The sequence below is a fragment of the Podarcis liolepis genome (genome assembly GCF_965112155.1).
Source record: "Podarcis liolepis genome assembly, chromosome: 13".
NCBI lineage: Eukaryota > Metazoa > Chordata > Lepidosauria > Squamata > Lacertidae > Podarcis > Podarcis liolepis.
In genome coordinates, this window is record NC_139573.1 from 20,552,078 (window position 1) to 20,573,626 (window position 21,549).

General features: G+C 47.1%; 1 protein-coding gene across 6 annotated transcripts in view; it reads right to left on the reverse strand.

Annotated features, from left to right (window-relative positions):
* BRSK1 (BR serine/threonine kinase 1) overlaps nucleotides 1–21,549 on the reverse strand; it is a 54,795-nt gene that overhangs the window by 29,586 nt on the left and 3,660 nt on the right. For 3 of the 6 annotated variants that reach the window (XM_083471861.1, XM_083471858.1, XM_083471863.1), the window contains exons 2-4: nucleotides 18,168–18,679; nucleotides 3,407–3,501; nucleotides 767–852 (exon numbers count right to left, since the gene is read on the reverse strand). In XM_083471861.1, the coding sequence (XP_083327987.1) occupies nucleotides 767–852; nucleotides 3,407–3,501; nucleotides 18,168–18,285 (299 nt within the window). In that variant the 5' untranslated portion in view covers nucleotides 18,286–18,679. Of the gene's footprint in view, nucleotides 1–762; nucleotides 853–3,406; nucleotides 3,502–18,167; nucleotides 18,680–21,549 lie in introns of those variants that run through there. The other 3 variants (XM_083471862.1, XM_083471860.1, XM_083471864.1) reach the window with 3 other exon arrangements.

Here is a 21,549-nt window from a genome sequence, read left to right on the forward strand (position 1 = left end):
ACTGCCCCCTCAATGAGGCCAAACTTAGATTCATAAAATGTTTAGGGCAGGGGTCAACAAACTTTTTCCACAGAGGGCTGGTCCACTGTCCCTCAGACCTTGTGGGGGGCGGACGGACTCTATTTTGAAGGGGGGGAAATGAACGAATTCCTATGCCCCACAAATAACCCAGAGTTGCATTTTAAATAAAAGACACATTCTACTCATGTAAAAACATGCTGATTCCCGGACCGTCTGCAGACCGGATTGAGAAGGCGATTGGGCCAGATCCGGGCCCCAGGCCTTAATTTGCCCACCCATGGTTTAGGGGTATGCATCCCCCTGCGTCCCTCCAGAAAAAGGCATTGGGGGAAATAATGATAATAAGAGCAGCAGCAGCAACCACCACCACCCCACTTACCTGGGAGTAAGGCCCATCTAAATCAACCAGGCTTACTCCCAGATTAGTTGTGGTTAGGACTGCAGATTTAGCATGTTTTGTTTTGCTTTTAAGGAAGCAGAATGTTCAGGGAAGAAGTTTAGAATATCCCTGAGGTGGAACACGATCCCCTGTGGCTGCAACCCTGACTAGAAGGGATCCCCAGAATTTGTCCTGGAAAGAGGATCCTCAGCAGATATATCAACAAAGTACACTACCCACCCACCCCCCATTCAAGCTATGAAGTGACTTGCTCATAGGAAGCTCGGCTCCACTCTGATGGGGACATGTGAACATGGGGGGAGGGGCTGGGGGGGAGAGGGAGGCCATCTGCAAATAAATACCTACAAATATTTTTTGTTCTCGTAGACATCATGGAGTTTGAGCACATGGGGGTGTTCAATCAGCTTCAGAATGGCAATTTCCCGCTCCACCTAGAAGGGAAGAGGGAGAGAATGCATGTGTGGTTATATACAGGGGGTAAAGAACAAACTCTTTTGAGCACTGCCCATGTCCTAGCATCTACAGAAGAGGAGCTTCCTCCTGGGTTCTCCGTGAAAGAAGAGAGTTTGAAATAATTTATGAGGTATTATTTGTGCAAGATGCCTGGAGTGGGTTTCCAGCCAGCTGGAGGAGGTCTCAATAAAACAAAATAAAAAATCGACAGTGGTGGATGTGACTCAATAGAAAGTAGAAAGACAAGCCAGGTTGGCTATGTTTAAAGCTCTGTCAGGAATTGTGGGTTATATCCACATCATATGCACATTTAAAGCACATAGGCGGAATTGACATCCGGGGGGAATTTCCAGAAGGCGGAGCTTTGTCCTGGATCTTAGGCAAGTCAATCGAAAAATTGTGTTTTTTAGGCATGGGGGGGTGGGGAAGCTCCACAACTTTGGGGTTTGTCTGGTTTTTTCTTTTTGAAATATAGCAACCGTAGGGGTGCTGGGAGTTGTAACTCTGTGAGGGGTGAACTACCGTTCCCAGTATTTCTTTTGGGAGGGGGAGCAATGTGCCTTAAATTTATGGCATGGATTCTACAACTTTTGATGTTCAGCACTACAAATATTGACCCAGGAGTCCTTTAAACCAGGCAGTGGCTCACATGGCCACCAAGGCTGCTAGTCTAAGAGAACACCACCCCAAGACCTTTTGATAAAGGGCGGTATATTGAATTGAATAAATAAATAAATAAATAAGTACAGGCCCCTCCAGCCAGGAGTTTGCCATGACAGCCTATGATCCTTCAAGCCTAGGAAGTCAGATGCTGCTGCTGGGCCAACCTGATGCTATTGAGGGATATTTAAGGTGCCTATATGTATTTGCAGGAGGGAGTCAAACATTTTGGGAAATTTGTTGTTGTTTAGTCGTTTAGTCGTGTCCGACTCTTTGTGACCCCAAACCTAAATTCAGAAATTTACGTTTGTGCAATCAAAGAGCTATGTCACCCTGGTGCAACAAATCCACTTAAAAAATAATCAGCCTCTTTGCAGTTAGTGAAATGATGCAGAAAGGTGTTTATAAGTGCAGAATGAACAAATGATTCATGGGAAGTATAAACGCCCCACAAGCAAGTCAGAATGAATGCTCATTGTCATGTAACCTCTCCACAACCAAATCAGAATAAATGCCAGATTATAATCTAAACTCCACATAAACTTCGTGCAAGCAAATCAAGGCAAATGCTCCATAAATAGGTCAATTGAAGCAGCCTAAAGGCTTGCAGACCTGCTGATTTCTTTCAGCCTGGCAATGTCTTGCAGAGGGAGGCCACCTGGTCCCCCATTTTTACCTCCAGATTTCGGCTCCTAGCCTGTCTGTCTCCAGCTTGCCAGCCTGCCTCTGCTGGGGCACCACCTGATGTTGCCAAACACAGCGCTTCCAATCTTGCATATGCCTCCGAGTGTGCAAAGCCTCCCCTCCCCACCCCACCTGTATATCAGAAGGGGACATGGGACTGTGTCAGCTGCTGAACGTTTCGTTCTGGCCTTGGTGAGTGGCAAGTGAGGGCATACTGAGAAACATCTTCACTGTTCGTTTCAAAGCTTCAAGCTCCTTTTCTCCCGCAGTCTGACAAATGGACAGGGGTTTTTCTCCCACGGTCAGACAAGTGGACAGGGGTTTGTGTGTGTTCTTTACATGTTACAGCCTCCACAGAAAAACTGCTCAAAACTGCTCCATAGCATAGCTAATATCACATGGCATGTGGAGCAGCTCATCATTCAGGGATTTTCTCCATGTCAGCACAAACTTCAGGAAAGGGGGGGAGAAATCATACCAGCGCGAGGGGGAAATGCTCCAACTAAGCTGATCCGCACCATGTGATTAAACTGCTGCCATGTGGACTAAGTCAAAGTCCTGGACTGAGGCCTAGTATACTGATGAAGGCTGGCGATGCCATCAGCTCATGCTAAACCTTGCAAAGGACGCTGGTCCAGAAACAAGGCAGGCCTTCTGTATTATGTGACATCTGGCAAGATAAGTCTGGAATACGGGAACCGCGTGAGCTCGCCCATTTTTAATCTTGCTTTATTTTCTGCGCTTTCTCGGTTCTCATTTTCAGCCAAGGAATTTAGAGGGTCAATCCTTCAACAGGAGGTACCACTCTGATGACATCCAAATTAAACAAACAACAAACAAGCCCGGCATTTTTTACTAGTTTCTGCATCTTCTTCCTGCTTTCTAACTCACCAATGTCTGCATTTGGCGAGGGTCTGATAGTGTTTTGCACTTCTCTCTGCAGTGAGGTACCTGCCAGTAAATTCATTCCAAGCCATGCTGTGTAGGCTGTGAATGTGTCTGACCACATCTGGCAAGGCAACCTGGGTTGAAATTTCTGTAAAGATGAAGTGCAGGGCCAGAGACTGAGACTCAGCAGGTATTTTATATTTATGTATCTCTCTGGTTTGCACATTCATCTCCACCTGCTTCCATTTTCATTTTTCGCTGCCCTTACACCATTCCCAACAAACAAACCCACATGCTCACCTTCATCAGTACTGACTCTGAAAGCTTTTCCCGGTTCACAATCTTAATCGCCACTTTCTGCCCTGTGATGCAGTGTACGCCCAGCTTCACCAGACCTATGGAAACGAAAAGAAGCGCCAGAGAAGATCTGTCACAATGCAGCACATTGTAACAATGCGAAGAAGGTTAATGATGATATAAGTCAAATTTCCTTCCCACCAAATGTATCCCCTTGAAAAGTGCAAAATATACTTCCTCTGTGCAGAGCAGGGGGGGACCCTGTAGCCCTCAAGGTGTTGCTGGACTACAGTTTCCATCATCCCTGCCCACTGGCCATGTTTGCTGAGGCTGATGGGAGTTGTAGTTCAGCAACATCTGGAGAGTCACGTATTCCCCACCTCTTGTACAGTGTATCGGGTTATTTTGATCATACACCGTAGGCAGCTTAAGGGCTGCAACGGGGTGGTCCTTTACCTTTCTTTTTTAGTACTTTGGAGTGATTGATGACATGACTAGAGGCTTGCACATACGGATGTGACAGAGGGACCTAAGGCACACTTTCTGTGCACACTTACTGAACGCAGTGAGCTTTGTTTACACCTCTGATCTCCCAGCACATTTGCAAACAATGTAAATATTAGGAAGAGAGCTTTATGCCACAATCCTAGGTCTGTCTGCCTGAAAGTAAGTCTCACTGTGTTCAACGGGGCTTAAAAGGTATAGGTAAAGGACCCCTGACAGTTAAGTCCAGTCGCAAACGACTCTGGGGTTACGGCGATCATCTCGCTTTACTGGCCGAGGGAGCCGGCATTTGTCCGCAGACAGTTTTTCTGGGTCACGTGGCCAGCATGACTAAGGTTTTTCTGGGTCACGTGGCCAGCATGACTAAGCCACTTCTGGAGAACCAGAGCAGCGCACGGAAACGCCATTTACCTTCCCGTCGGAGCAGTACCTATTTATTTACTTGCGCTTTTTGGCATGCTTTCGAACTGCTAGGTGGGCAGGAGCTGGGACCGAGCAATGGGAACTCACCCCATCGCGGGGATTCAAACCGCCGACCTTCCAATCGGCAAGCCCAAGGCTCAGTGGTTTACACCACAGCGCCACCCGCGCTTACTTCCAGGCAAATACCATATAGGATTACAGCCAAACTCTTCTGCGATCTTATCCAAAGGAAATCAGTGCTTCCCCTGATGGCAGGGAGTGTGTCACAATATCTGTTGCTGATTTGCAAGGAAATGCTGAAATTCTGGTGTCGATGTGTTTCAAGCATACTTTGGAAGACATCGTGCTCCCAATTCACATGGAAGGGACCATGTTCATTATGCTGCTTTCTGTACTCCCCGCTTTCTCAAGGGGTAGTAGGGTTCAGCAGAAGCTCATACAGAGTCAGTTTGCCCTTGCAGGAAACAGAGCTGGACCTTTCTCTGCCCATCAGGCACTCTGACTGTGAGTATATTCTAAGGATGGGGAGGGGGTAATGAATCCACCTGGATCATGGAGAAAGGGGCCATAGCTCAGTGGCAGAGCCACGCTTCACGTACAGGACATCCCAGGTTCAATTCCTGGTATCACCAGTTAAAAAGAACTGGTAGCATTTGCATCATCTCTCTCTCTCTCTATTTTGTACAGTATAGTAATATTTTATTATTTTTCCAGAGCGAAAGTTACATTTGTTACTCAACAGTTATATTTCAGCTCAACATTCAACAGACAGCATAAACTCTGGACTATGCTACTAAATACTTATTTTGCAGGAGTTGGAGACATTTTTGTTTTTCTCATTTTTAATTAAATATGCCTGGCAGTGCGCCCTATACATGATGGCAACTATAGAACAGTACCTTTCACCATACAAAAGAGAGACTGAATACCGTCACTATTTCTCAGGTTCCCAGACATAATGAATGGATCCCCAATTAATTCAGATTCCCTGCCTATTCCCTGCCCTTGCAAAGGATGAATCACTGTAAGGACTTCTAAAGAGTGGAGTTCTCAAATAAATCCTATGAATTAGAAGCAGCTGCCCCAAAATTATCCCAGATCAGTGCCTGTCCTACGGCTCCAAAATACACCTTATGTCTGAAAGGGGCATTGAATGTAATGAGATTACTAAAACTGCTAAAAAATTATTTCACAGACTGGAATCAGTCCACAAGCTGTTGGATAACAGGCTCTGATCTAGCCCACCATTGTGCCCTAACAAAGGATACGCTATACCAGCCTTCCAAATTAGCTCATCAAAATTATTAGCTCACAATAATTTGGCCTAACCCATAAGGTTAGTACAACTTTTCCCAACCTGACGCCCCTCAGATGTTTGGGACTATGTATTCTTCCAGATGATTTATTTATTGAGCATTCACCCTGATTTGCTTGCACCAAGTTTATGTGGAGATTAGATTATAATCCAGCCTTTACTAAGCATTTGTCCCAATCTACTGGCGACATTGTTATACAACAATGAGCATTCATCCTGATTTGCTTGTGTAGAGTTTATATGTCTTCCCATTAGTCATTTGTTCATTCAACATTTCCCCGTCACTTTCCTACCTGCAAAAAGTTGGCTACTTTTTAAAAGTGGACTTGTGCTAGGGCAACAGAGTGCTTTAATCCACTTTAATTATGCAAAGCCAACAATTTATTGGTGGGCGCTTGAATCCCTTCTGCAAAATATTGACAGTCTGGAGGCATCCTATGACTGCCATCAACACCAGTCAGCACAGCTGAAGAAGGCTGGGATAGGACGGTTTGTTCCCCTTCTAAACAAGACAAATCCCTTTTCAAAGTCAAGTGTCAAAGCAGTCCCTTTCGATAAAATGGATGGCATATATGAGATAAACAAGTGATCATTACAGGGGATTCCATTTAAAAATGTTGCCATCATCCGGCTTCACTTTTGCCCATACTGCCCTGTCCCACAGGAGAAGGAATATGGTGAATTTAAGGAGGGGTAATTTATCCTGGATGACCCTTGTCCCTTGCTCGAGGAGTACCTCCTGTTTAGCTTGAGCCTGGCATCAGCAACAAGATCAGTCAATAACGGGCCTTGTAGGGACTTTTTAGACACCTCACCTGGGATCGGCAGATCCCTGAGATAAAGGCCAATGATCGCATGGGTAATTCTGGAGAAAGCAAAATTTTAACTGCCAGCCAAGAGGACTGGTGGGAGTTTCAAATGGCCCCTGCCCCAGAAGGCCACTTATATACCCACCCCTCTCCCACCTAGCAAATAGGGCTGGATAGAAACACAGGCTGTGTGCCCATTACCTGCTTGAAATGCAGCTCAGTTTGGATTGAAGCTGGTTTTGGGGGAGGATGCATCAAATACAATATTTCAGAAGAAATGACAGGATAGATTTGCACTGTGGCTAACACTGTGTGTACACCACTTCGCAAGCCAGCACTGGGAGTGGACTGCATGCAGAATACAGTGGTACCTCGCAAGTCGAATGCCTCGCAAGACAAAAAACTCGCTAGACGAAAGGGTTTTTAGTTTTTTGAGCTGCTTCGCAAGACGAATTTCCCTATGGGCTTGCTTCGCAAGACGGAAACGTCTTGCAAGTTTGTTTCCTTTTTCTTAACACCGTTAATACAGTTGCGACTTGACTTCGAGGAGCAACTCATAGAACGCAGTGTGGTAGCCTTTTTTGAGGTTTTTAAAGACTTTGGTGATTTTTGAAGCTTTTCCAAAACTTTCCCGACACCGTGCTTCGCAAGACGAAAAAAATCGCAAGACGACAAAACTCGCGGAACGAATTAATTTCGTCTTGCGAGGCACCACTGTATACAGGAGCATGCACAAAACATTGTAAGGCAAGACTCTTCCTCCATTCCCTGCTTCTCTCAGCCCAGGGTCTTAGATCTTGGGGCCAAACTTTGTGTGCTGGGCAAACGCATGTGAAATACATGCTTGCCCTCTTCATAAAGCAAGCAGGAATTGAGGAGGGAGGGAGGCTGCATGCCTGACACAGAAATAAAGAAGGGAGCAAAAATTCCATCATGCTTCCCTGCCTTACCTTGACACACTCCGCTGCTTTTAAGCATAAGGACATAGAAAGCTGCCTTATACCAAGGGCACTTCTAGACTGTCACTCTTCCTGGGTGGAATTCAATTACCTACCAGCCAATTCAGGCTGCACAATTAAGAGTTGACTGGGAGGTCTTGTGCCAACTAACCCACTTCCCCACAAAAGGACCAGACTTTCTGCCATAAGGAGAGTGACTGGAAAGCGTGGGGCGTCATCTAACCACTCCGCAAACAAATAAAAATGCCCATCAGATTGTCAGCAACGTCTGATCTCCCCGCAAACACATCAGGCTGAGTGAAAGGATTTGAGTCGGACGCTTGGTCCACCTCCTGTAGCTCAGTATCGTCTATGTTCACTAGCAAAGGCTCTCCAGAGTTTGAAGCAGGGGACATTCCTAGCGCTTCCTGGAGATGCTGCTGGCATGAATTCCATATTCATAAATATTTTGGGGCCCTTCTGCACGCAGAGTGGATGGTCTAACACCGAGTTTCAGCTGTTCCCTGAACAGCAGTTGTCCCCGTCCCCCCCGCCAGCCCCAGTACCAGAAGTGAGCCAAGCAAGTGAGGGAAGGCTGGAGAGGAAACGGGCTTCTCTGCTCCCTCAGATGCTCCTTTATGGCATAAAACATAGATCTCACTCCCACCTTATACAGTGGTACCTCAGGTTAAGTACTTAATTCGTTATGGAGGTCCGTACTTAACCTGAAACTGTTCTTAACCTGAAGCACTACTTTAGCTAATGGGGCCTCCTGCTGCTGCCACGCCGCCGGAGCCCAATTTCTGTTCTTATCCTGAAGCAAAGTTCTTAACCTGAAGCACTATTTCTGGGTTAGCGGAGTCTGTAACCTGAAGCGTATGTAACCCGAGGTACCACTGTATGTGAACAATTCAAAATGCAGTTGACATACACGATTGCCCAGTAAATCTAACTGGGCTCTGGGAGCCAATGGTACCCGTTGTTAGGCCCATACCGCATCACCTTGAGTTCTTTCTTTATTCGTGCCAAAACTTGAGGCCATACATTTGCTCTGGTATCAAGAAGTTCAGAGGCCTGGGCAGAATCCTCTATGAATGCTGAATATATGTAGCAGGCTAAGCTCAGCGGCAGAGAATCGGCTTCACGTGCATAATGTGTGGAATCCCTGGCATCTCTAGCTAGGGCTGTGAATGTCCCCTGCCTGAAACCTTCGAGAGCTGCTGCCAGTCAGTGTAGACTTGGTATATGCTCCTATGTTAACACCTCTAGAACCCAGGGATTGTGGGCCCCTAAGGCAAGAATGAGGACCCTCAGGCCCAGGTGCCAAATGCAGCTCTACAGGCCTGCCCAGGTCACACGCCCCCAATTCTACTTTGCCTCCTCCTTCAGTGTTTTTGCCTGGCTGGAATGCGTCTGTGGACTCTGACAATGCCTCTTGCTTTCCTGGATGGAGGTGATGGGGTCAGGTGTGTCCATGTGTGTCAGCATCGATTGCTCCACCCACTTTTGCCTTTGGCCCCGCCCACCACTGGCCCTCAGCTCTCTCATGACGGCCCTGAACAGAATGCAGCCCTTGGGCTAGGAGAGGTTCCCCTTCTCTGCCATAAGGGCTTTCCCTAGGTGCCGCCCTGCCATGGGGCAGTGTGTGTGCATGTCAGGGAATATACAGGTCAGGCACCTCAGGGGCCAGAGAGCAGAACAGCATGATAAGCAGCCCAGGAATGTGTGGTTTAGGCTTCAGTGCCCTCTTCAGGCCTGACCAGCAAAAAAGGCATACAAATAATAGCCTCCATTTGGCAGGCCACCATGGCCTCAACTACCTCAAAGTGTTGGTGCTGACCTTTAAAGCCCTAAACGGCCTCGGTCCTGTATACCTGAAGGAGCGTCTCCACCCCCACCATTCTGCCCAGACACCGAGGTGCAGCTCCGAGGGCCTTCTAGCGGTTCCCTCCCTGCAAGAAGTGAGGTTACAGGGAACCAGGCAGAGGGCCTTCTCGGTAGTGGCACCCGCCCGGTGGAACGACCTCCCATCAGATATCAAGGAAATAAACAACTATCTGACTTTTAGAAGACATCTGAAGGCACCCCTGTTTAGGGAAGTTCTTAATGTTTGATGTTTTATTGTGTTTTTAATATTCTTTTGGAAGTTGCGCAGAGTGGCTGGGGAGGCCTGGCCAGATGGGTGGGGTATAAGTAATAAAATATTATTATTATTATTATTATTATTATTATTATTATTATTATTATTATTATTACTATTATTATTATTATTACCAGGGTTGTACGTCTGTGGCAGCTTCTGGCAAGATCTCGTGAGCTCTTGCAGAGCTCTTGCGAGTTCTGAGAGATCTTGCCAGTAGCCGCCATTGTACAACTAGTGGCGGGCAGGGCACCCCGAAGGAGGACGCCCTGTAGGGTTCCTCTGCTTCAGTCAGCCTCATGGCCGGGGCTGGCCCTGCAGAGGTAGAATCATAGAGTTGGAAGGGACCACTAGGGCAATCTCCCTGCAATGCAGGAATCTTTTTGCCCAACGTGGGGCTCGATCCCACAACCCCAAGATTCAGAGTCTCATGCTCTACTGCCTGAGGAGCCATCACAGAAGTAAAATATCATCCCCTGCTAATTGCTGTGGATTATGCCACTTAAGAAGGGACACAGGTGGCGCTGTGGGTTAAACCACAGAGCCTAGGACTTGCCGATCAGAAGGTAGGCGGTTCGAATCCCCGCGACGGGGTGAGCTCCCGTTGCTCGGTCCCTGCTCCTGCCAACCTAGCAGTTCGAAAGCACATCAAAGTACAAGTAGATAAATAGGTACCGCTCTGGCGGGAAGGTAAACGGCGTTTCCGTGCGCTGCTCTGGTTCGCCAGAAGCGGCTTGGTCATGCTGGCCACATGACCCGGAAGCTGTACGCCGGCTCCCTCGGCCAATAAAGGGAGATGAGCGCCGCAACCCCAGAGTCGGCCATGACTGGACCTCATGGTCAGGGGTCCCTTTACCTTTACCTATGCCACTTAAAGCAACAGCATGTGGCAGCGTGAGAGCCAGTGTGGTGCAATGGACAGTGTGCTGGATTTAGAACTCAGAAATCCCATGTTCCATGTTCAGCCATGATGAAATTCCCTGGGTGATCCTGGGTCTCTCGCAGGGTGGTTGTGGGGATAAGATAGGTGTGTGAGTGAGGTGGAACTCTGTAGACTACCCTGAGATCCTTTGAAGTAGGGTGGGATGAAAATATAATAAATATAATACCGTGCCAAACCCACAGCTGCAGAGCCAGCTGGAAAAGTTGGCAACCTGAGCTGAACGCCACTCACTGACTCTACAACAGCTTGCCATCCATTGGTTTTTTGAGTGTATTAGTAAAAGGGACATAACTGCTTCCTGTTTTTTAAGTCCCACTTACTAACAAGGTTGAAAGAAAGCAAAGGCATCCTAAAAAAAACACCATTATCATCACCACTGTACCCCCTTCAAAGGCAAAATAGGGACAGTGGTTTACCAGGAGCAAATGTCAGAAAAAACACACTATTTTTGGTAAATAAGCTATGGAAGCCTCACAACGATGGCAGGGTCTGTGTGTTTAAAATACAAACTTCCAAAAGGTGCTCTTTCTCTCTCTCTCTCTCTGACCTTGAAACTCAGCTTCACATTGTGAGAATACAAACTGAGTCATGGAAAAAAAGAAAGTTAAACCCTCTCACACCCAAATACATTTTTTCAGCCTGTCAGAAAATTAAAAAAAATAAAAAAGACATGCACTCTATCTAAGTCGCTAGATCTGGTGTCATAGTGGTGTGGTGCGGCTGTCAAAATAAGCAGACCAGACAAATCACATGCAAGAAGGCTGAAGGAAGAGATTGTCTTTAGCCTAGAGCAGGGCTGCGTAATTTGCGGCCCACCAAGCAAAATGCAGCCCACCAGCCACTGATGGTGGCCTTCTAGGACCTTGATGTCTGCACCCTCCCAACCCCCCATAGCCAGAAGCCAAAAGAATCCTTGCAAATCGTCCAGAGTACAGATATGGGTGGTCTGATATGCTCTAAGTTATTTCATTATATCGAACATTATTTACATTTAATTAAACAACAACAACAAGTGCCACGGGCTTGCCTGTTTTTACCCTGCTTGCCTTTGCGCTCTTTGGCCCTGACACTGGAAGGCAGGAGCAAGTTTACTTCTTTCTGGGTAAAACTGGGTAGAATTCTGCCTGCCTGCTTTTCCTGACACCTTCGTAAGTAAAAGGTCTAACTTAAAAAAAGAAAAGAAAGATGAAAATTCAGAGAGGGAGCTTGGAATATCCCATTGGGGTCAGGCAATCAGGGTTTCACAGCACAGCGGTCAGAGTGTTTGACTAGGACTTGGGGGACCAGGGTTCAAATCCTTAGTCAGCTATGAAGTTCACTGGGTGAACTTGGACCGGTCACTGCCTCTCAGCCTAGCCCACCTCACAGGGTGGTTGTGGAGATCAGGAGAGGGAGAACCATACATGCCATCTTGAGCTCTTTGGAGAAGAAAAGTGTGGTTTAAATGCAATAAGTGCATAATAAATAAATAAAATTCTGAGAGACAAAATCAAGGGCATCCTTGCAATGCTCTTGTTTTCAGTTGGTGTGGTACTACTCTGTTCTCTTCCGGTAAGGTTGGCTTTTAAGCATTGCCCAAAAAAAGATAGAAAAGCTTATTATATTATGATCCACAATGGTAGGGGGCGGGGGAGGGACGTCAAAGGGGATTATATGTTTATGTTTTTATTTCACTTGTATATGTAAAATAGAAAATGCAAAAATAAAAATGTTTTTTTTTAAAAGAAAGGAAAGGAAAAGCATCCTCCGGGAAAAATAGGTCACAAGAGGACACCAATTTGCATATCAAAGATGCAAATGTAGAAATGATAACTACAACTTAAATAGAAAAACAGTATCTCAATAACATAACATTAAAAACTGGGCAGGGATGGAAGAGACTGAGTAGCGGGAAGAGAGAAAAACCTACTTGTCTCTGTGAAGAGTTGTGGGTTACAGGCACACCATACGTAACTTCCTCCAAAGAATCCCGGGAATTGTAGGGTGCTGGGAATTGGAGTTCTGGAAGGGGGGGAACTACAGTTTCCAGGATTCCTGCAATACTGTGGGCGTGCCTAGTCGGCTGAACAGGTAGCAACGGTTGCTGGAGAAAGCTGGTGGCCTGCCCTGCTCTCCCTTCTTATGGCTCTTTCTCTTTAAACCAGCCTTGGACCAGTCAGGCCTTCAAATAGAGGCCTGTCGCCTGAAAGTTCTTCAAACAAAGGAGGGCCTTCTGTAACGCAGGACATAAGGCCACCCCACGCTTTGGTCAGACCTCACCACTGTGTGGTGTACATTTCTGGGCACCACAGTCTAATAAAGATATGAACAAATTGGAGTGTGTCCAGACCGAGGCCTGGAGATCAAGTCCTATAAGGAACAGGCAATGTAGCTGGGTCTGCTTAGCCTGGAGAAGGGACAACACAGAGCAGGTAGGACAGCCGTCTTCAAAGATGTGAAGGATTATCACACAGAGCCAGTGTGGTGTAGTGGTTAGAGTGTCAAACTAAGACCAGGGAGCCCAGGGTTCAAATCCCCACTCAGCCATGAAGCTAACTGGGTGACCTCGGATCAGCTACTCCCTCTCAGCCTAACCTACCTCACAGGGTTGTTGTGGAAATAAAATGGGGTGGAAGAGCCACCTTGGAGAAAAGGCAGAACATGAATGTAATAATTTTAAAAACGAGGCAATAGAACACAGGGCAGGACCCAGATTCAAATTACAAGGAGGGGAGGTTTAATCTATACACTGAAGACGAAAGTATGCACATTAATGCTGTTAACTGTTGGACAGTAGATACCTTTCTTAGAATGGTTTTTAGGCAGAGACGGGGTGGTCACCTTACAGAGATGCTGAAGCAGCAGGTTTCTTACATTGTCAGGGGTTGGACTAGATAGCCTTTGGGATACCTCCTGGCTCTATGATCCTACCAAAGCTCACTTTGGAAGCCCCAGTCCATCCACGATTACACAGTGCTGAGCTCTTTTCGTCGCCAGTGGCATGATGTGCCCATTTATTCTGCAATAGCCCGTCCCTCACTGATTTCAAAGACAAGGAGGATGGCAGTCCTTTTGGTTTAAACTTGACACACTAGGAAGAAAAACCTACTTCACTATGCAATCAATACTTTGAAATACCTTAGAACTGCAGTGTGAGAAATGGCATTACGTGTGCTCTCTGCGTGAGCCTCTAGTGTGCATGCGCCTGCATTTTTATGCATGCGCACTAGAATCACCCACTCCAGAGATTTCATGTCTAGGGACTCACATGACAATTCCTGAAATATGCTAGCAAAATTTGAAAAAGGCACTCACAAAAAGGCAAAAATGTGGACATTAATTTACTGGGGGGTGGGGATACACAGCAATGACAGCCCCTTGTGAATCGGAATATATGCCGCAAGCTAACCTGTCCCTACATTCTCTGATTCTCCCCCATACACACCCTGGCCATGCCTTGCTTTGCAGCCCAGCAGAAAAGCCAGAAAATGGATCAAGTTCCACCTCGCTTCCCCCAAATGGGGGGCTATGTTTATTTTACTGGATCACAAGTTGGACAGGCTGAGAAAAGGCAATTGGGCAGGAACAGGTGAGGATATGCAGACCGTTTCTAAATATCTAAGGATGTAAATAGAAGCAGGAGGGGGAAACAATCACCATGTGCACATGATACAACCAAGGTCCCCAATGTGGTGCCCGTGGGCACCATAGCGCCCATAGACAACTCCTCTCGGCACCCACTGTGGCCTGCCTCCTGACCCTCACAATTTTTATTTTGAAAATTGTTGGGTGGTGGGACGGAGTTTTTCTTTGGTTGGAGGTCTTCTCTCTTTGGAAGGACGGCCTGCTCCCCCCTCCCCCATTTGTTCTTTATCTGGGAGGAAGGGATTTTTAGCATACCCGCCAACATTTCCCAGATGAAAACAGGGACACCTCAAAGCTAATCCTGTTCCGGCCGCCCCAACACACGCATGCTATGACACATTGCTGAAGGCTCCACTCACCCTGCTACATGCTGTGTCTGTGTATTTTGCGGTAGATGCTTATTTAAAAGCCAAAAAAGGTGTTGTTCTTTTGGCTGGAAGTATGTTTGACAAACACGATCGCCTGCAATATGTCATAACAGTTCCAAACATACTTCGGAGGCAGTGAAATGTCACTGGATAGTGCCACCATGTGCGTGTGTGTGCATATACACACACCTGTGCACTATAGACAAGATGCATCCATAATAAGAACACAAGAAGAGGCTGCTGGATCAGGTCAATGGCCCGTCGAGTCCAGCATCCTGTTCTGACAGTGGCCAACCAGATGCCACAGTGGAAAAGTGGGACCCGAGCACAAAGACGACTCTTCCTTCCTGTGGTTTCCAGCAAGTGGTACCCAAAAGCCTTACTGCCTCCAAACCATGGGGACAAAGTGTAGCCATCATTGCTGATGACCACTGATAGACTTGTCTTCCACCACAAGAAAGAAATCCACCCATTCACCGTTAACTTCTAGATCTAACTTGGCAGCTCAAATCTGAAAAATGAACAATTAACTCAAGCAACACGCACTAACAAAATTTTAACACACTGCCTCCGAAAAAGCAAGAAATTGAACAAGGGCTCATACCAGAAAATATGAGTTGTCTCTAGTAAATAGAGAGAGTTTGATCGTATGGGTTAGTACAACGTTTTGTGCGCTTAGCAACACTGGCGGGAGCATTTGCAAATCTGCCACAGAGCGTCATGGTTTAGGACAGAACAGTAGACTGGTCAACTGGGAATCCATAGGGTGGATCCGGCAATTTTATCTGACCTCCGGTGACCCTGTTAAATTGAATCAGAGCTTGGGGTGGGGATTCCCCATGTTTCAATCCTAAATTACAGATATTCCACACGTTAAGAGTTTACATCTCTCTTTGGGTTTGGTTTTGTATCTATAAACTCCAATTCTGCGAACGAAAAGATATATAAAGGGCATCCTTAACCTCTTCTGTAGTACTGTAAGTGTACCTAGACCTGACAACATACATGGGAGGTGAGTCCCACAGCCTTTTAAAAGGTGGGAAGCATAAGGAAAGCAAAAGAGTGAGTAAAGTGATGAGGTTTCCCTCCCCCCATGTCTGTTGATATGTATATGTTTTTATATATTTTTCAAAGCTCAGTTCTACTTCTTAAGAATAGTAAATAAGCCAAGATTGACATACTTGCCCAAGGCACTCCAGGGCAATGGATCTAGGCAGCTTCAGCCCCACTGAAATCAATAGGACAAGTTAATCTTGGCTAACTTAAGTCCCGTTCATTTAGTCAATGAGACTAAAGTTTAACATCCTGGATCCAACCCACTAGCATCTCAGATTGTTGAGACTATGGACTGACGCGCGGGGAGACAAGCCTACTCTAATTATTCCAGTTGCAGAATTTAAGGTCTCCGATCACTGCTAGTGCAGAATTCTTGCATGACCTGTCCTGTGGGAGAACACTGTTAAGTTGGCCATGGTTATTATCATTTCGCTACTCAGCATCTTCAGGTCTGGGAAACCAAAACTGAACAGGATAGCGAAGGAGGAACAGTTTTTGATTTCTATCTCTGCCACCAACATCCCTTAAATGACCTTGGGCATGTCACTGCTGGTGCCTGGACTTCCGCTGTTTCCTGCCAACTGAGGATTCACATAACCATAATAACACTCCTTCAGAGAAGGAGGAAACGAGATTGCTAGAAATACGGCGGCAAGCAAAATCAGAAGAGCAAGAAAACTCTCGCCCGCCGTAGGAGGCGTCCATTTGTCCTATTGCTCCTGGTCTCCCCTCCTTCTGGGGTCTGGGATGCAGCCAGGCCTCATCCCATCCACCCCCAGCAAGACTCCATCCACCTACCCATTCAGCCTGCGATTCCTGAAATGTCTTTGCGTGAACTGCCTGCCGCCACGGTGCAGAAATGATTATTCAGCAAAATCCCGCCCTCCCTTATCCCCTGCCGCCTCTTCTGTCTCTTTCACCCACCTGCTCCAGATATTTATTATTGTTATGATTCCTTAAAACAACCCCCCCCCAAAAAACCCCACCTCCCAAACATGCACGCACACACACACACACACACACAAGCATAGCCTGGCTCCTTCTCCCCCCCCCCCCGTCACCGTGTCTTTTTCTGCCACTGCAGTAATCTTCCCCCTTTCCAAGCCACAATACTCATTCTACACACAGACACACACAAATTGAGAGAGAGGAGAGAAGAGAGAAGAGAGAGGCCTTGTGGTTTGGGTTTTCCTGCATCACTGCAGAGAGATGGATGGTTCTTTCCCCCCCGCCACCCTGCACTCCCCGCTTCCCATCCTCAGCCTTCCATCCAACAACTGACTGCCGCCGAAAAAGAGGAGAAGGAAGCCAAGGAGACGGTTTTTCATATTACCCAGCCTTTAGGCATTTATACAAGCAATCTCTCTCATAACCAAGCCCCATAATCTAAACCGCACAATCGAATCGGCATCCCTGCAGAGAGTAAAAAAAAAACAACCACCACTCTTCCATTCATCCAGAGTGCTGCAGCAGGAGAAGATTGGTGTATGGGGCGGGGGGGGGGGAATCTATAGGCCTCTCCTATAGATTGCCCCCTCATAAATACAGAGCTTTGGCAAAATAGAGATGGAGCGGGGGAGACAGAGATGGGTGTCTCTCCACCGACCAGACAGGGTTTTTTTTTCTGGGAGGGGGGGAGTTGGAGGTAGGGAATCTGTATGGAATAAATCTGGAGCAGTTGGTTCTTCTTGCTTTCCTCCCTCCCCAGCCAACTTTGGCCATTGCAGCATTATTATTTTTAAGCTACTGCTTCATCCCAAACAGAACTGCTTCAGGCCCCAACCACTGAAAGGGACTTCACCACCAGGGCACAGGCACCTGGGCAGAGGTACTGAAACTAACCCATCCAGAAAATATGGTCGATCCATCGCTGCCCTCGCTGCGTTCCCCTTTCCAAGCTCCATCTGGGCATTTAATGTGCGTTAAAACACACAAACACACCTACCTATCAACTACCACAAAAGCACTGTGATCCTAAGAACCCAACTATCCCCAAACAGCACTTGCTGCTAAGTACAGGGATGGTCACAACCCCTTTCAAAACCTGCCCCTATTTGTTGTTGTTTTTTAAATTTTCACTTCCTTTTCTCCCTTCTTCTATCTGCTACCTCTGTAAAGCAAACTATTTCCCTGCCATGCACAGGGACCCCAAATAAAGTCCAGCAGGGTAAACATTAATGCACTCCTTTGAACTCTTAAAAGACACCTTTTGCCTTCTGGTAGTCTCCAACATTTACTCTCCACTCCCAAGTAAAACAGTGTGTAAGAGAGAGAGAGAGAGAGAGAGAGGTGCCCCAACACCCAAAGTGTTGCCCCCTTCTCCTGACAACCTACTAAACCTAGATGCCATTGGCCCCAAACAAGACTCCCCATTTGCTCTCCTCAAATAAACTCCAGGACAGGAAAGAATTCAGCTTTCGCCAACCACCACCACCACTGCGGCCAATTTATTTTCCCCAACAGGAAATGCATCTGCCTTCCCTTTTTTGGATCTCTTTCCCCACCCTCATTCTGCAATGGGACAAACACTTCTGGTCCACACGCGAAGCTCTGGGCTCCCCCATCGCACCCATTTCTGTGGCATTGGGGTTGCCCCTCCTACCCCACCCCCACCTCCAGGAGCAGCAGGGTGCCAAGTACTCACCAGTCTGCCCTTTCCCCAGTGTCTTCTCCAGCCGGTAGGGCCCCACATACTGAGCATGCTGCTGGCTCTGTTGTGGCTGGTAGGGGTGGACCCCACCTGCCTCTTTGCCACCGGACATGGCTTTTGTCTGTCACCCTTCTGAGCAACAATAAGAGACGGGGGATTTGGGGTGGGGTGGGGAGGGGAGGGGAGGGGAGAGGCACGGCAAGGCAAGGCCCCCCTGATATCCCCCTATAGGGACAATACCGGGGCCGGCATCCTGAAGGATTTAGGGGGAGGGGGATGCTCTCGGCATCAGGGAGGGAAAGGGAGGCGAGAGAAGGATGAAGGATGCTACAGTCCGGGTACCAGCATCATCCAGCTGGTCCAGCCAAGGATGCTGCTGTTGGTGCTGCTGTTGCCGTGGATGAAAGATGCTGGTGGAGAGCCTCTTCTGCTCTGGTCCTTCGCCTCCTCTCACTGCAATCTGAAGGGATCTCTCGAGCTCTCCCCTTACATCAGCATCCGGGCAACTGGGTGACAGACACAATCCGGGTTAACCCTTGGCGGAACAAAGGCAGCGCCTCCTCCCCAGGCAGGAGAAAGGGGTGGGGATTTGGGGGCGGGGTGCGGTGGGGGGAGAAGGGGTCAGCGGGGAGGGGTGCAGCAGCTGGGTGGGAGGGGTTAACTGGGGATAGGACCTCTGTGGCAAGAGGGAAATTGTGTCATTTATCTGCGAGGTTTAGAGGAGGTAGTTTTTCATTTGCTGGTGGTGTGTGGCTGTGGTGGGGATATATTATCTGTGCAAGGTTTTTACACGGTGTGTGTGTGCGGGAAGAGGATGCAACTGCGGTTTTGCAGGAGAGAGATGTATGCGATTGAGAGATTATGTGATTTTGGGAGGAAGGTGTGTAAATGCATGTGTGTGTGTGTGTGTGTGTGTGTGCGCGCGTGTGTGCATGAGCAAAGAGGCTTGCACTGTATTAAAAAGGGATCAGGTGTGGCCACATAGGAGAGAGGGAGATAGATTTCCCTCCTTTCTCTTCCTACCTCCAAACAATGAGTATGAGCTCTGACAGCCTGAAAATGCATACCTGTAACTCTGCTCTTGTGAGAGAGTGGTGTAGTTCTAAGCGTGCAGGACACAGAACCTTAGTTTTACCAAAAAAATAATAATTGTGCTTTGTAGCCCCATTTCTCTGGATGGGCATCTGTCTATACCTGTGCAAACAGGCCATGCAATCTCAGGTGGTAGGCCTCTGCTGAGACTTGCTTGTTGGTAATGTCTCCAGGTTTGTGTCTAGAGAGTCCAGCAGCTTTAATATGATGGAGCACACACAAACAAACAAACAAACATACAATACTGTAGCAAAACACCTAACGGGAGGGCTCATTGTTCCTGAGACGGAAAAGCTCTCGAGACAGGAGGTGGAACTTTCCTCCCTTTCATGGCAAAGACACAGGTCGCATGCACAGCATACATTGAAGGCACATGGCTCCCCACAAAGAATACTGGGAACTGTAGTTTGCTAAGGGTGCTGGGAATTGTAGGTCTGTGACAATTCCGAGGATCCTTTAGGGGAAGTCATATGCTTTAAATGCATGGCAGCTATGTAGCCATAGGTGGCTCAAATAGTCTCTAAAAGAGGACACCCCCTCATGGAATCTGAAGCAGTGACTGCACTCTAAACTTTGCCACCGGTGAGCTAATGTGGTGTAATGATTGGGGCGTTGGACTAGGACCTGGGAAACAAGGGTTTGAGACCCATTCAGCTATTGAGTCCCAGTCACTGTATCTCAGCCTATCCTACCTCACAGGGCTGCTGTGAGGATAAAATGGGGAGAGGAGAATCATGTATGCCACCTCAAGTTCTTTAGAGAAAAAAAGTGGGGTGTGTGTGTGTGTGTATACATATATATATAATAAATAAAAGTTTAAAATAAAATAAACCCTGATCTGAGCAGAGCTACTGTCTTGATTCAAATTTGCCTGTAATTGGTTTTAAGTGAAGTTTCTGGTGTCTTGTTTTGTCCCTCTTTCAAATGACTGGGCTGGATTAGCACCTCCATCCACAGATCTTTACACACATCAAAGGATCTCTTCTTGCTCTCCTATGGAAGAAATGCTTGATACAGGGATGCAGAGAGTAGATTCAGTAAAGTCTTCAAAGAATAGAATAAGGCTGTGATCCTACACATCATTACACAAGAGTAAGCTCCACTGAAAACCTTACTTCGGAGTGAACAGTGCACAGCATCTTTGGCGATCACTTGTAGCCGAGTAAGACTGTCTTCCATAAACACGGTTTTAACAATGAGTCCGTAAGTGACAGTGGAGGCCAATTCTGGATCCACACGTCCTTCCACAGTGGGGACATTGGTTTCCGGGCAGGAGTTGACCACGGTGTGGATTTGCCAAGCGTGCCTTCCTCTTAGCACGTTTCTCCCTTGCATCCTGAGTTTGAGTGTCTTCAAAGCCCACAACACCTTTGGTACAGGCTGTTCTCCAATTGGAGTGCTCGCAGAAAAGTGTTTCCCAATTGTTGGTGTTTGTATTACATTTTTAAAAATTTGCCTTGAGACAGTCTTTAAACATCTTTTGTTGACCACCAGCATTACGCTTTCCCTTTTAAAGTTTGGAATACAGTAGTTGCTTTGGAAGATGATAATCAGGCATCCGCACAACATGACCAGTCCAACAAAGTTGGCATTGAAGAATCATTGCTTCAACACTGGTGATCTTTGCTTCTTCCAGTACACTGGTGTTAGTTCGCCTGTCTTCCCAAGTGATGTGTAAAATTTTTCGGAGACACCGTTGATGAAATCTTTCAAGTTGGAGATGGCGTTTATAAGTGGTCCATGTTTCACAAGCATACAGTAAGGTTGGTAGTACAATAGCTTTGTAAACAAGCATTTTGGTTTCCCTGCAAATGTCCCGGTCCTCAAACACTCTGCACTTCAGTAGGGAGAAAGTCGCACCCGCAGAGCTCAGGCGATGCTGGATTTTGGCATCAGTGTTGGCCCTTGTGGAAAGATAACTGCCCAGATAGGAGAAGTGATTGACATTTTCCAATTTTCCAACATTACACCACTGAGTTGGATTTGTAGCACTGAAGAGGGGTTATTTTGTACTTGCTGGTGAAGCACTATGGTTTTTTGGATGTTGGGCGATAGGCCAAGCTTTTCCTAAGCTTCTGCAAAGATACATAAGCTTCTCCACTGAAAAGCTTACTTCGGAGTGAACAGTGCACAGCATCACACTGTTTGCTTGTTTATATATTAATATGAATGGCCCTTTGCAGTAAGGGTGGGGAGCCTTTTGCAGTCCGAGGGCCACATTCCCTTCTTGGCCACTTTCCAAGGGCCACATGGCAGTGGTGGGTGGGGCCAGGGGCAAAAGCTG